General features: G+C 42.5%; 1 protein-coding gene across 1 annotated transcript; it reads left to right on the forward strand.

The window, feature by feature from the left end:
- Window positions 1-4,318: 4,318 nt before the first annotated feature.
- On the forward strand, window positions 4,319-12,249 carry LOC134293142 (uncharacterized). Its single transcript, XM_062959775.1, has 2 exons — window positions 4,319-6,136; window positions 6,188-12,249. The coding sequence occupies exons 1-2, from the start codon at window positions 4,325-4,327 to the stop codon at window positions 7,646-7,648; spliced, it is 3,273 nt and encodes a 1,090-aa protein (XP_062815845.1). The 5' UTR covers window positions 4,319-4,324; the 3' UTR covers window positions 7,649-12,249.
- Window positions 12,250-12,457: the final 208 nt, after the last annotated feature.

Here is a 12,457-nt window from a genome sequence, read left to right on the forward strand (position 1 = left end):
TAGATGTTCTTTGGTGGTCTCTTTGCTTACCTATGGTCTTATGAGACCATCTAGATGGTCTTTGGAGGTCTCTTTGCTTACCTATGGTCTTATGAGATCATCTAGATGTTCTTTGGCGGTCTCTTTGCTTACCTATGGTCTTATGAGACCATCTAGATGGTCTTTGGAGGTCTCTTTGCTTACCTATGGTCTTATGAGATCATCTAGATGTTCTTTGGTGGTCTCTTTGCTTACCTATGGTCTTATGAGATCATCTAGATGGTCTTTGGCGGTCTCTTTGCTTACCTATGGTCTTATGAGACCATCTAGATGGTCTTTGGAGGTCTCTTTGCTTACCTATGGTCTTATGAGACCATCTAGATGGTCTTTGGAGGTCTCTTTGCTTACCTATGGTCTTATGAGACCATCTAGAGGGTCTTTGGCGGTCTCTTTGCTTACCTATTGTCTTATGAGACCATCTAGATGGTCTTTGGAGGTCTCTTTGCTTACCTATGGTCTTATGAGACCATCTAGATGGTCTTTGGAGGTCTCTTTGCTTACCTATGGTCTTATGAGATCATCTAGATGTTCTTTGGTGGTCTCTTTGCTTACCTATGGTCTTATGAGACCATCTAGATGGTCTTTGGAGGTCTCTTTGCTTACCTATGGTCTTATGAGATCTTCTAGATGTTCTTTGGCGGTCTCTTTGCTTACCTATGGTCTTATGAGACCATCTAGATGGTCTTTGGAGGTCTCTTTGCTTACCTATGGTCTTATGAGATCATCTAGATTTTCTTTGGTGGTCTCTTTGCTTACCTATGGTCTTATGAGACCATCTAGATGTTCTTTGGCGGGCTCTTTGCTTACCTATGGTCTTATGAGATCATCTGGATGTTCTTTGGCGGTCTCTTTGCTTACCTATGGTCTTATGAGACCATCTAGATGTTCTTTGGAGGTCTCTTTGCTTACCTATGGTCTTATGAGATCATCTAGATGTTCTTTGGTGGTCTCTTTGCTTACCTATGGTCTTATGAGACCATCTAGATGTTCTTTGGCGGTCTCTTTGCTTACCTATTGTCTTATGAGATCATCTAGATGTTCTTTGGCGGTCTCTTTGCTTACCTATGGTCTTATGAGACCATCTAGATGTTCTTTGGCGGTCTCTTTGCTTACCTATGGTCTTATGAGACCATCTAGATGTTCTTTGGCGGTCTCTTTGCTTACCTATGGTCTTATGAGACCATCTAGATGTTCTTTGGCGGTCTCTTTGCTTACCTATGGTCTTATGAGATCATCTAGATGTTCTTTGGCGGTCTCTTTGCTTACCTATGGTCTTATGAGACCATCTAGATGGTCTTTGGAGGTCTCTTTGCTTACCTATGGTCTTATGAGATCATCTAGATGTTCTTTGGTGGTCTCTTTGCTTACCTATGGTCTTATGAGACCATCTAGATGGTCTTTGGAGGTCTCTTTGCTTACCTATGGTCTTATGAGATCATCTAGATGTTCTTTGGCAGTCTCTTTGCTTACCTATGGTCTTATGAGACCATCTAGATGGTCTTTGGAGGTCTCTTTGCTTACCTATGGTCTTATGAGACCATCTAGATGGTCTTTGGAGGTCTCTTTGCTTACCTATGGTCTTATGAGATCATCTAGATTTTCTTTGGTGGTCTATTTGCTTACCTATGGTCTTATGAGACCATCTAGATGGTCTTTGGAGGTCTCTTTGCTTACCTATGGTCTTATGAGATCATCTAGATGGTCTTTGGAGGTCTCTTTGCTTACCTATGGTCTTATGAGACCATCTAGATGGTCTTTGGCGGTCTCTTTGCTTACCTATGGTCTTATGAGACCATCTAGATGGTCTTTGGAGGTATCTTTGCTTACCTATGGTCTTATGAGATCTTCTAGATGTTCTTTGGCGGTCTCTTTGCTTACCTATGGTCTTATGAGACCATCTAGATGGTCTTTGGAGGTCTCTTTGCTTACCTATGGTCTTATGAGATCATCTAGATGTTCTTTGGTGGTCTCTTTGCTTACCTATGGTCTTATGAGACCATCTAGATGGTCTTTGGAGGTCTCTTTGCTTACCTATGGTCTTATGAGATCTTCTAGATGTTCTTTGGCGGTCTCTTTGCTTACCTATGGTCTTATGAGACCATCTAGATGGTCTTTGGAGGTCTCTTTGCTTACCTATGGTCTTATGAGATCATCTAGATTTTCTTTGGTGGTCTCTTTGCTTACCTATGGTCTTATGAGACCATCTAGATGTTCTTTGGCGGGCTCTTTGCTTACCTATGGTCTTATGAGATCATCTGGATGTTCTTTGGCGGTCTCTTTGCTTACCTATGGTCTTATGAGACCATCTAGATGTTCTTTGGAGGTCTCTTTGCTTACCTATGGTCTTATGAGATCATCTAGATGTTCTTTGGTGGTCTCTTTGCTTACCTATGGTCTTATGAGACCATCTAGATGTTCTTTGGCGGTCTCTTTGCTTACCTATTGTCTTATGAGATCATCTAGATGTTCTTTGGCGGTCTCTTTGCTTACCTATGGTCTTATGAGACCATCTAGATGTTCTTTGGCGGTCTCTTTGCTTACCTATGGTCTTATGAGACCATCTAGATGTTCTTTGGCGGTCTCTTTGCTTACCTATGGTCTTATGAGACCATCTAGATGTTCTTTGGCGGTCTCTTTGCTTACCTATGGTCTTATGAGATCATCTAGATGTTCTTTGGCGGTCTCTTTGCTTACCTATGGTCTTATGAGACCATCTAGATGGTCTTTGGAGGTCTCTTTGCTTACCTATGGTCTTATGAGATCATCTAGATGTTCTTTGGTGGTCTCTTTGCTTACCTATGGTCTTATGAGACCATCTAGATGGTCTTTGGAGGTCTCTTTGCTTACCTATGGTCTTATGAGATCATCTAGATGTTCTTTGGCAGTCTCTTTGCTTACCTATGGTCTTATGAGACCATCTAGATGGTCTTTGGAGGTCTCTTTGCTTACCTATGGTCTTATGAGACCATCTAGATGGTCTTTGGAGGTCTCTTTGCTTACCTATGGTCTTATGAGATCATCTAGATGTTCTTTGGTGGTCTCTTTGCTTACCTATGGTCTTATGAGATCATCTAGATGGTCTTTGGCGGTCTCTTTGCTTACCTATGGTCTTATGAGACCATCTAGATGGTCTTTGGAGGTCTCTTTGCTTACCTATTGTCTTATGAGACCATCTAGATGGTCTTTGGCGGTCTCTTTGCTTACCTATGGTCTTATGAGACCATCTAGATGGTCTTTGGCGGTCTCTTTGCTTACCTATGGTCTTATGAGACCATCTAGATGGTCTTTGGAGGTCTCTTTGCTTACCTATGGTCTTATGAGATCATCTAGATGTTCTTTGGTGGTCTCTTTGCTTACCTATGGTCTTATGAGACCATCTAGATGGTCTTTGGAGGTCTCTTTGCTTACCTATGGTCTTATGAGATCTTCTAGATGTTCTTTGGCGGTCTCTTTGCTTACCTATGGTCTTATGAGACCATCTAGATGTTCTTTGGCGGGCTCTTTGCTTACCTATGGTCTTATGAGATCATCTAGATGTTCTTTGGCGGTCTCTTTGCTTACCTATGGTCTTATGAGACCATCTAGATGTTCTTTGGCGGTCTCTTTGCTTACCTATGGTCTTATGAGACCATCTAGATGGTCTTTGGAGGTCTCTTTGCTTACCTATGGTCTTATGAGACCATCTAGATGGTCTTTGGAGGTCTCTTTGCTTACCTATGGTCTTATGAGACCATCTAGATGGTCTTTGGAGGTCTCTTTGCTTACCTATGGTCTTATGAGATCATCTAGATGTTCTTTGGCGGTCTCTTTGCTTACCTATGGTCTTATGAGACCATCTAGATGGTCTTTGGAGGTCTCTTTGCTTACCTATGGTCTTATGAGATCATCTAGATTTTCTTTGGTGGTCTCTTTGCTTACCTATGGTCTTATGAGACCATCTAGATGGTCTTTGGAGGTCTATTTGCTTACCTATGGTCTTATGAGACCATCTAGATGGTCTTTGGAGGTCTCTTTGCTTACCTATGGTCTTATGAGATCATCTAGATGGTCTTTGGAGGTCTCTTTGCTTACCTATGGTCTTATGAGACCATCTAGATGGTCTTTGGCGGTCTCTTTGCTTACCTATGGTCTTATGAGACCATCTAGATGGTCTTTGGAGGTCTCTTTGCTTACCTATGGTCTTATGAGATCTTCTAGATGTTCTTTGGTGGTCTCTTTGCTTACCTATGGTCTTATGAGATCTTCTAGATTTTCTTTGGTGGTCTCTTTGCTTACCTATGGTCTTATGAGACCATCTAGATGGTCTTTGGAGGTCTATTTGCTTACCTATGGTCTTATGAGACCATCTAGATGGTCTTTGGAGGTCTCTTTGCTTACCTATGGTCTTATGAGATCATCTAGATGGTCTTTGGAGGTCTCTTTGCTTACCTATGGTCTTATGAGACCATCTAGATGGTCTTTGGCGGTCTCTTTGCTTACCTATGGTCTTATGAGACCATCTAGATGGTCTTTGGAGGTCTCTTTGCTTACCTATGGTCTTATGAGATCTTCTAGATTTTCTTTGGCGGTCTCTTTGCTTACCTATGGTCTTATGAGACCATCTAGATGGTCTTTGGAGGTCTCTTTGCTTACCTATGGTCTTATGAGATCATCTAGATTTTCTTTGGTGGTCTCTTTGCTTACCTATGGTCTTATGAGACCATCTAGATGTTCTTTGGCGGGCTCTTTGCTTACCTATGGTCTTATGAGATCATCTAGATGTTCTTTGGCGGTCTCTTTGCTTACCTATGGTCTTATGAGACCATCTAGATGTTCTTTGGCGGTCTCTTTGCTTACCTATTGTCTTATGAGATCATCTAGATGTTCTTTGGCGGTCTCTTTGCTTACCTATGGTCTTATGAGACCATCTAGATGTTCTTTGGCGGTCTCTTTGCTTACCTATGGTCTTATGAGACCATCTAGATGGTCTTTGGAGGTCTCTTTGCTTACCTATGGTCTTATGAGATCATCTAGATGTTCTTTGGCGGTCTCTTTGCTTACCTATGGTCTTATGAGACCATCTAGATGGTCTTTGGAGGTCTCTTTGCTTACCTATGGTCTTATGAGATCATCTAGATGTTCTTTGGTGGTCTCTTTGCTTACCTATGGTCTTATGAGACCATCTAGATGGTCTTTGGAGGTCTCTTTGCTTACCTATGGTCTTATGAGATCATCTAGATGTTCTTTGGCAGTCTCTTTGCTTACCTATGGTCTTATGAGACCATCTAGATGGTCTTTGGAGGTCTCTTTGCTTACCTATGGTCTTATGAGACCATCTAGATGGTCTTTGGAGGTCTCTTTGCTTACCTATGGTCTTATGAGATCATCTAGATGTTCTTTGGCGGTCTCTTTGCTTACCTATGGTCTTATGAGACCATCTAGATGGTCTTTGGAGGTCTCTTTGCTTACCTATGGTCTTATGAGATCATCTAGATTTTCTTTGGTGGTCTCTTTGCTTACCTATGGTCTTATGAGACCATCTAGATGGTCTTTGGAGGTCTCTTTGCTTACCTATGGTCTTATGAGACCATCTAGATGGTCTTTGGAGGTCTCTTTGCTTACCTATGGTCTTATGAGATCATCTAGATGGTCTTTGGAGGTCTCTTTGCTTACCTATGGTCTTATGAGATCTTCTAGATGTTCTTTGGCAGTCTCTTTGCTTACCTATGGTCTTATGAGACCATCTAGATGGTCTTTGGAGGTCTCTTTGCTTACCTATGGTCTTATGAGACCATCTAGATGGTCTTTGGAGGTCTCTTTGCTTACCTATGGTCTTATGAGATCTTCTAGATGTTCTTTGGCGGTCTCTTTGCTTACCTATGGTCTTATGAGACCATCTAGATGGTCTTTGGAGGTCTCTTTGCTTACCTATGGTCTTATGAGACCATCTAGATGGTCTTTGGAGGTCTCTTTGCTTACCTATGGTCTTATGAGATCTTCTAGATGTTCTTTGGCGGTCTCTTTGCTTACCTATGGTCTTATGAGACCATCTAGATGGTCTTTGGAGGTCTCTTTGCTTACCTATGGTCTTATGAGACCATCTAGATGTTCTTTGGCGGTCTCTTTGCTTACCTATGGTCTTATGAGACCATCTAGATGGTCTTTGGAGGTCTCTTTGCTTACCTATGGTCTTATGAGATCATCTAGATGTTCTTTGGCGGTCTCTTTGCTTACCTATGGTCTTATGAGACCATCTAGATGGTCTTTGGAGGTCTCTTTGCTTACCTATGGTCTTATGAGATCATCTAGATGTTCTTTGGTGGTCTCTTTGCTTACCTATGGTCTTATGAGACCATCTAGATGGTCTTTGGAGGTCTCTTTGCTTACCTATGGTCTTATGAGATCATCTAGATGTTCTTTGGCAGTCTCTTTGCTTACCTATGGTCTTATGAGACCATCTAGATGGTCTTTGGAGGTCTCTTTGCTTACCTATGGTCTTATGAGACCATCTAGATGGTCTTTGGAGGTCTCTTTGCTTACCTATGGTCTTATGAGATCATCTAGATGTTCTTTGGTGGTCTCTTTGCTTACCTATGGTCTTATGAGATCATCTAGATGGTCTTTGGCGGTCTCTTTGCTTACCTATGGTCTTATGAGACCATCTAGATGGTCTTTGGAGGTCTCTTTGCTTACCTATTGTCTTATGAGACCATCTAGATGGTCTTTGGCGGTCTCTTTGCTTACCTATGGTCTTATGAGACCATCTAGATGGTCTTTGGCGGTCTCTTTGCTTACCTATGGTCTTATGAGACCATCTAGATGGTCTTTGGAGGTCTCTTTGCTTACCTATGGTCTTATGAGATCATCTAGATGTTCTTTGGTGGTCTCTTTGCTTACCTATGGTCTTATGAGACCATCTAGATGGTCTTTGGAGGTCTCTTTGCTTACCTATGGTCTTATGAGATCTTCTAGATGTTCTTTGGCGGTCTCTTTGCTTACCTATGGTCTTATGAGACCATCTAGATTGTCTTTGGAGGTCTCTTTGCTTACCTATGGTCTTATGAGATCATCTAGATGTTCTTTGGCGGGCTCTTTGCTTACCTATGGTCTTATGAGACCATCTAGATTGTCTTTGGTGGTCTCTTTGCTTACCTATGGTCTTATGAGACCATCTAGATGTTCTTTGGTGGTGTCTTTGCTTACCTATGGTCTTATGAGACCATCTAGATTGTCTTTGGAGGTCTCTTTGCTTACCTATGGTCTTATGAGACCATCTAGATGTTCTTTGGCGGGCTCTTTGCTTACCTATGGTCTTATGAGATCATCTAGATGTTCTTTGGCGGTCTCTTTGCTTACCTATGGTCTTATGAGACCATCTAGATGTTCTTTGGAGGTCTCTTTGCTTACCTATGGTCTTATGAAATCATCTAGATGTTCTTTGGCGGTCTCTTTGCTTACCTATGGTCTTATGAGACCATCTAGATGTTCTTTGGAGGTCTCTTTGCTTACCTATGGTCTTATGAGATCATCTAGATGTTCTTTGGCGGTCTCTTTATTTATTTATTTATTTACAGTATTTATATTCCGCCCTTCTCACCCCGAAGGGGGCTCAGGGCGGATCACATTATAACACACATAGGGCAAACATTCAATGCCCATAAACACATCAAACAGAGACAGAGAGAGACACGCAGAGGCAAGTTAACCTTCTTCTGAGGGGATGTTCGATTCTGGCCACAGGGGGGAGCAGCTGCTTCATCATCCACACTGACGGCACTTCCTCATTCCAGGTCGTAAATTAGTTAATCTTGCCTCCCCACTTTTTATAAGTGGTACCTTATCTCCTACTTGATAGATGCAACTATCTTTCGGGTTGCTAGGTCAGCAACGAGCAGGGGCTATTTTTTATTTTTAATTGATTCTCTTTGCTTACCTATGGTCTTATGAGACCATCTAGATGGTCTTTGGAGGTCTCTTTGCTTACCTATGGTCTTATGAGATCATCTAGATGTTCTTTGGTGGTCTCTTTGCTTACCTATGGTTTTATGAGATCATCTAGATGGCCTTTGGGGGTCTCTTTGCTTACCTATGGTCTTATGAGATTGTCTAGACTGTAACGCTGACCATCCCGTCCTCTGAAGGTCACACCATCCTCCCCTCTGTTTGTCCTGACATGTCCCCACCACCGAGGTCCCCTTTTCTCCACTAATTGAACCTGAAGAGCAGACAGACGGCATCAGAGGCAACCGGCAGATCTTTTTAGTCCATCTCCCCGGTTGCGGAGCTGCTGGGCACCCGGCCGTGTGATGTATTATTAATCCGACATGCTCCGGCACTTCTCCTGGCTGAATTATTAATAGGTGCCTGGGCTCCTCTGTCTGTAACAATTAGCCTTTCTTCGGCTCAGGAGGCTCAGGGTGGTGGTTGCTTCTCTTTCTTCTCCTTCTCGCAACTCCTTGACCTTCGTTTGTTTCGCTGTTTGGCTCCGGTTCTCCATTTATTACAGACATGAAACATGAATTCCCTACATGCCAGCCATTGGCAAGGTGACATTCTTTCTGAACATGCACAACTTCAGGTTCGCATTGTTGGCCTGGCTTGGCCAGACAAGCACATCTAAGTTGTTTCTTCTTCAGTCTAGAAGGCAAGAGACTTCTCAAAATGGAGCCTTCTTTCCCCAGGAAAAGGGGCAGTCTCCAGAACAAAAAGATACATTTGCACGCCTATAGCAGCAAGGCTCTGCAAACTGGCTATAAACTCTGCTAATGGTTGACTATCAGAGTGCTGCAGAATCTGCAGAATCCCTGGAAGAAATGCAAACAGGTGCTGTTCCTACAACTATGAGCAATTTGTAAAATCAAACTCCTGGGAGACGGAACAGGGCGGTAGTGCCCACTTTGGGAACCACTGATTTATAGCATCATAAGCTGCTGACAGGTCTATCAAGACAGCTCCTGAAATGTGCCATCTTTCAAAACCATCCCCTATATGCTGAGCAAGGTTCATCGCTTGTGACGTGCAGCTTTTCCATAGGGTTGATAGATAGCGATGATTCATAGAGGAAAAAGAATGATGTTGATGATAGAGACGGATACTAGATACGAAACGAACCACAAGATGTCCAAAACCAACACACAGAAAATAACACATCACCCTCCGGCATTACCAAGATGGATTCCAACATCTTACTTCAAATAAAGTCCCTATTTCTCTCCCACTCCCTCGTAGTTTTTAGACGTACAGCATTAGCAGAGAAGTGTATTGCAATCCTTTCCACGCTAATTCTCTCTTGTATTCGCGGAGAGTGAAATCCCTGCGGTGCGCAGATGAGGCCCAGGCGCCAATTAAAACACAAACGGGCCTTGCTTTCCGACTTTGAGCTCTTATTACCGCGCCAATCCCAACCCGCAGAGGCTGTTCAAAAGCAACAAAGCATGGTTTTTTGTAAATGTATTCATATATATATATATATATATATATATATATATATATATATATATAGTGACAACGTTGATTAGAGCCCGTGCTCCATAACAGACGGAGCCCCTGGAGGGATGGAAACCGGCTTTGTTGTTTCTGACAATGACAAAATCCTTTCTCCTTCTGTTTCAATTTGTGAGCAAATCGAAATGTAAAGATTTGGAAGATGGGGTTCCTTTCCTTTCCGCTCCCCCGAAAACGGGATTTGTTCCCCTCCTTCTGTTAATGAATCGCTTGGAATGGCTTTCCGTGGGTCCCTGCTGCGGCATTTCCTTGGCGTCTCGTGGGACGACAAACAGATGCCGGCTTCTCCATGATTAATTCACTCCTTCGGATGAGTTAAAATTTCTTCCGGTTGCAGATGCAGCGACTCTCCTTTGGATTCGATTTCTGGGGTTTTTTCAACACAATGTAGACCCTTTAACCCAGGGGTCCTCAAACTTTTTAAGTGGAGGGCCGATTCACAGTCCCTCAGACTGTTGGGGGGCTGGACTAGGATGAAATAGTAAAAAATTAGGATTGTTGTTGTTGTGTACCTTCAAGTCGTTTCAGACCTAGGTCAACCCTAACATAAGACCATAGGTAAACAAAGAGAGCTCCAAAGACCTCTAGGTGGTCTCATAAGACCATCGGTAAGGAAAGGGACCTTCAAAGGCCATCTAGATGATCTCATTCATAATAATAATAATAATAATAATAATAATAATAATAATAATAATAATCTTTATTTATACCTCGCCACCATCTCCCCAACAGGGACTCGGGGCGGCTTACATGGGGCCATGCCCAGAACAATACAATATAACAAAATATAATAGAACAACAAATCATAGCACATTAAACAACACAATAAAAGAAAATATACACTACATTAAACAAGATCAAAAGAACAATAAAACCAAGGGTGGGCCACATGAACACTAAATTAAAACTCGAGGAGAGAAAGGAAGTAGGAGTAAAAACCACAGAGGCCATCAGAAGACCATAGATAAGGAAAGGGACCTCAAAGACCATCTAGGTGATCTCATAAGACCATAGGTATGCAAAGAGACTTCCGAAGACCATCTAGATGGTCTCATAGGACCATTGGTAAGGAAAGGGACCCTCAAAGGCCATCTAGATGATCTCATCAGGCCATCAAAAGACCATAGATAAAGAAAAGGACCCTCAAAGATCATCTAGATGGTTTCGTAAGGCCGTAGCTAAGCAAAGAGACCTTCAAAGACCATCTAGACGCTCTCATAGGACCATAGGTAAGGAACGTGACCTCCAAAAGCCATAATGATGGCCTCGTAAGGCCGTAGCTAAGCAAAGAGACCTCCAAAGACCAGGTAGACTTAGGTCAACCCTAAATCTAAAATTTAGGACAGGGGCCAGGTCAATGATCTTGGAGGGCCACATCCGGCCCACGGGCTTTAGTTTGGGGACCCCTGCTTTAACCCTCTCCATTTGGAGAACTCCTTTGGGATCTGGCATCGGATATCAATGTTTCTCATGATGGATCCCATCATCCTGGAGAGATGTGGCTTATCATCGAATCCCCATCAATCTAGTAGAAGTGTGCAAAATGGCTTATTTATTTACTTATCGTAACAGTCTTCTGTTCAACCATTTCCAGGCTCCCTGCTTGAGCGGTGATGACACAATTGTCAGCATAGATGAAACTCTCTGTCCCTTCTGGCAGTGGCTGGTCATTTGTGTAAACATTAAACATGGATGGAGCAATTACAGGTTTTCCCAGTAATAGGCAATAAGAGCACTTTGCATCTATGTATTTATCTGTCTAATTCCATCTCAATCATCACCTCTCTCTCTCTCTCTCTCTCTCTCTAGGAATCACCACTATGAACGATCTTCTCTTTATCGCTATGAATTATCAATCTCTATTATCTACCTATCTCGTTCTAGCTGTATTTACTAATCTTCCATCCCTATCTATCACTGATAGCCATCCCCTCCCCATTGGCTGGGGTTAATATTTTAAGATTAATATTGTTATTGACGCCAATATGGTTCCGAGTGTTGCATTCAAGCAACGGCTTCCTTTCATGGCCCTGGGAGTTGTAGTTTAGATGAGACACAAACACTCGGAGACACAGAAGGCCTTGTCAAACGACAGCTCCCAGGATCTCATAGCATTGGGCCGTGGCAGTTTAAGTGGTGTCAAACTGCATTAATTCCACAGTGTAGATGCACCCGAGTGTCTAGCGAGAACCAAGGAAGCCACAGATCCCTTGGTGTTTCTCGCCAGGTGTAATGAAGTACGAATTTTTGATTTACAGATGTTATGTTTAATTGTGTGTTTGTGTTTTAAAAGGGTAAGTATTACAGTTATTACATCAGCACTCGGAGGCTGGTTGCCATGGAGAAGTAGGCGGAGCCAACTGCCATTTTGTTGAAAAAGTGCAGAGTTTAAAAAAGGGATTCAGTCTGTGCTCTGATGAGGCACAGGGAAGATTGATCATAGGTTGAGGGGATCAAGGAGAATCAATTGTTCATTTTGAGTTGGTTTAAAATAAGTTTGGTGACTTATTGAATGTAGTCTGTGTCCTGGTAAGGAACAGAGAATCTGTGGTTTAAAAGTAGCAGAGGATGAAGTTCTAACTACTTTAAGTTAAAGAAGTGACACTTTAGGGAGTTTGACTCACCTCATTCTAGTATTGTAACTGTTAATAAAAGTGCCTCTAGGTGAGAAACAACATTGTAACCACTAAGCTCTGTGCCTGAATAAACTTGTTATTGTTCCTCCAACATCTAAGCCTCTGTCGCATATATTATAAACCAAGTTGCGTTACCATCTAAAGTGAATAAGAAGAAGAAAGAAAGAAAAAAGAATCCTCTCTGATTCTTTGGTGGTTGCATCTTTGCACCTGGGTATCAGTTGTTCTCCTCCTCCAGTCCCTCCCTTCTTCTTCTGCAATCCCTGGAGCTAGATGTTGAGCAAGCTGCTAATGAAGTC

This window comes from Anolis carolinensis, unplaced genomic scaffold, assembly GCF_035594765.1.
Source record: "Anolis carolinensis isolate JA03-04 unplaced genomic scaffold, rAnoCar3.1.pri scaffold_7, whole genome shotgun sequence".
Classification (NCBI taxonomy): domain Eukaryota; kingdom Metazoa; phylum Chordata; class Lepidosauria; order Squamata; family Dactyloidae; genus Anolis; species Anolis carolinensis.

Bases quoted from the DNA above. Each gene is read 5' to 3' on its own strand.
- LOC134293142 (XM_062959775.1), top strand. From the start codon at position 4,325: ATGAGACCATCTAGATGGTCTTTGGAGGTCTATTTGCTTACCTATGGT. The intron at 6,137-6,187 runs GTCTCTTTGCTT...TGGTCTTTGGAG, and splicing joins CATCTAGATGTTCTTTGGCG to GTCTCTTTGCTTACCTATGG.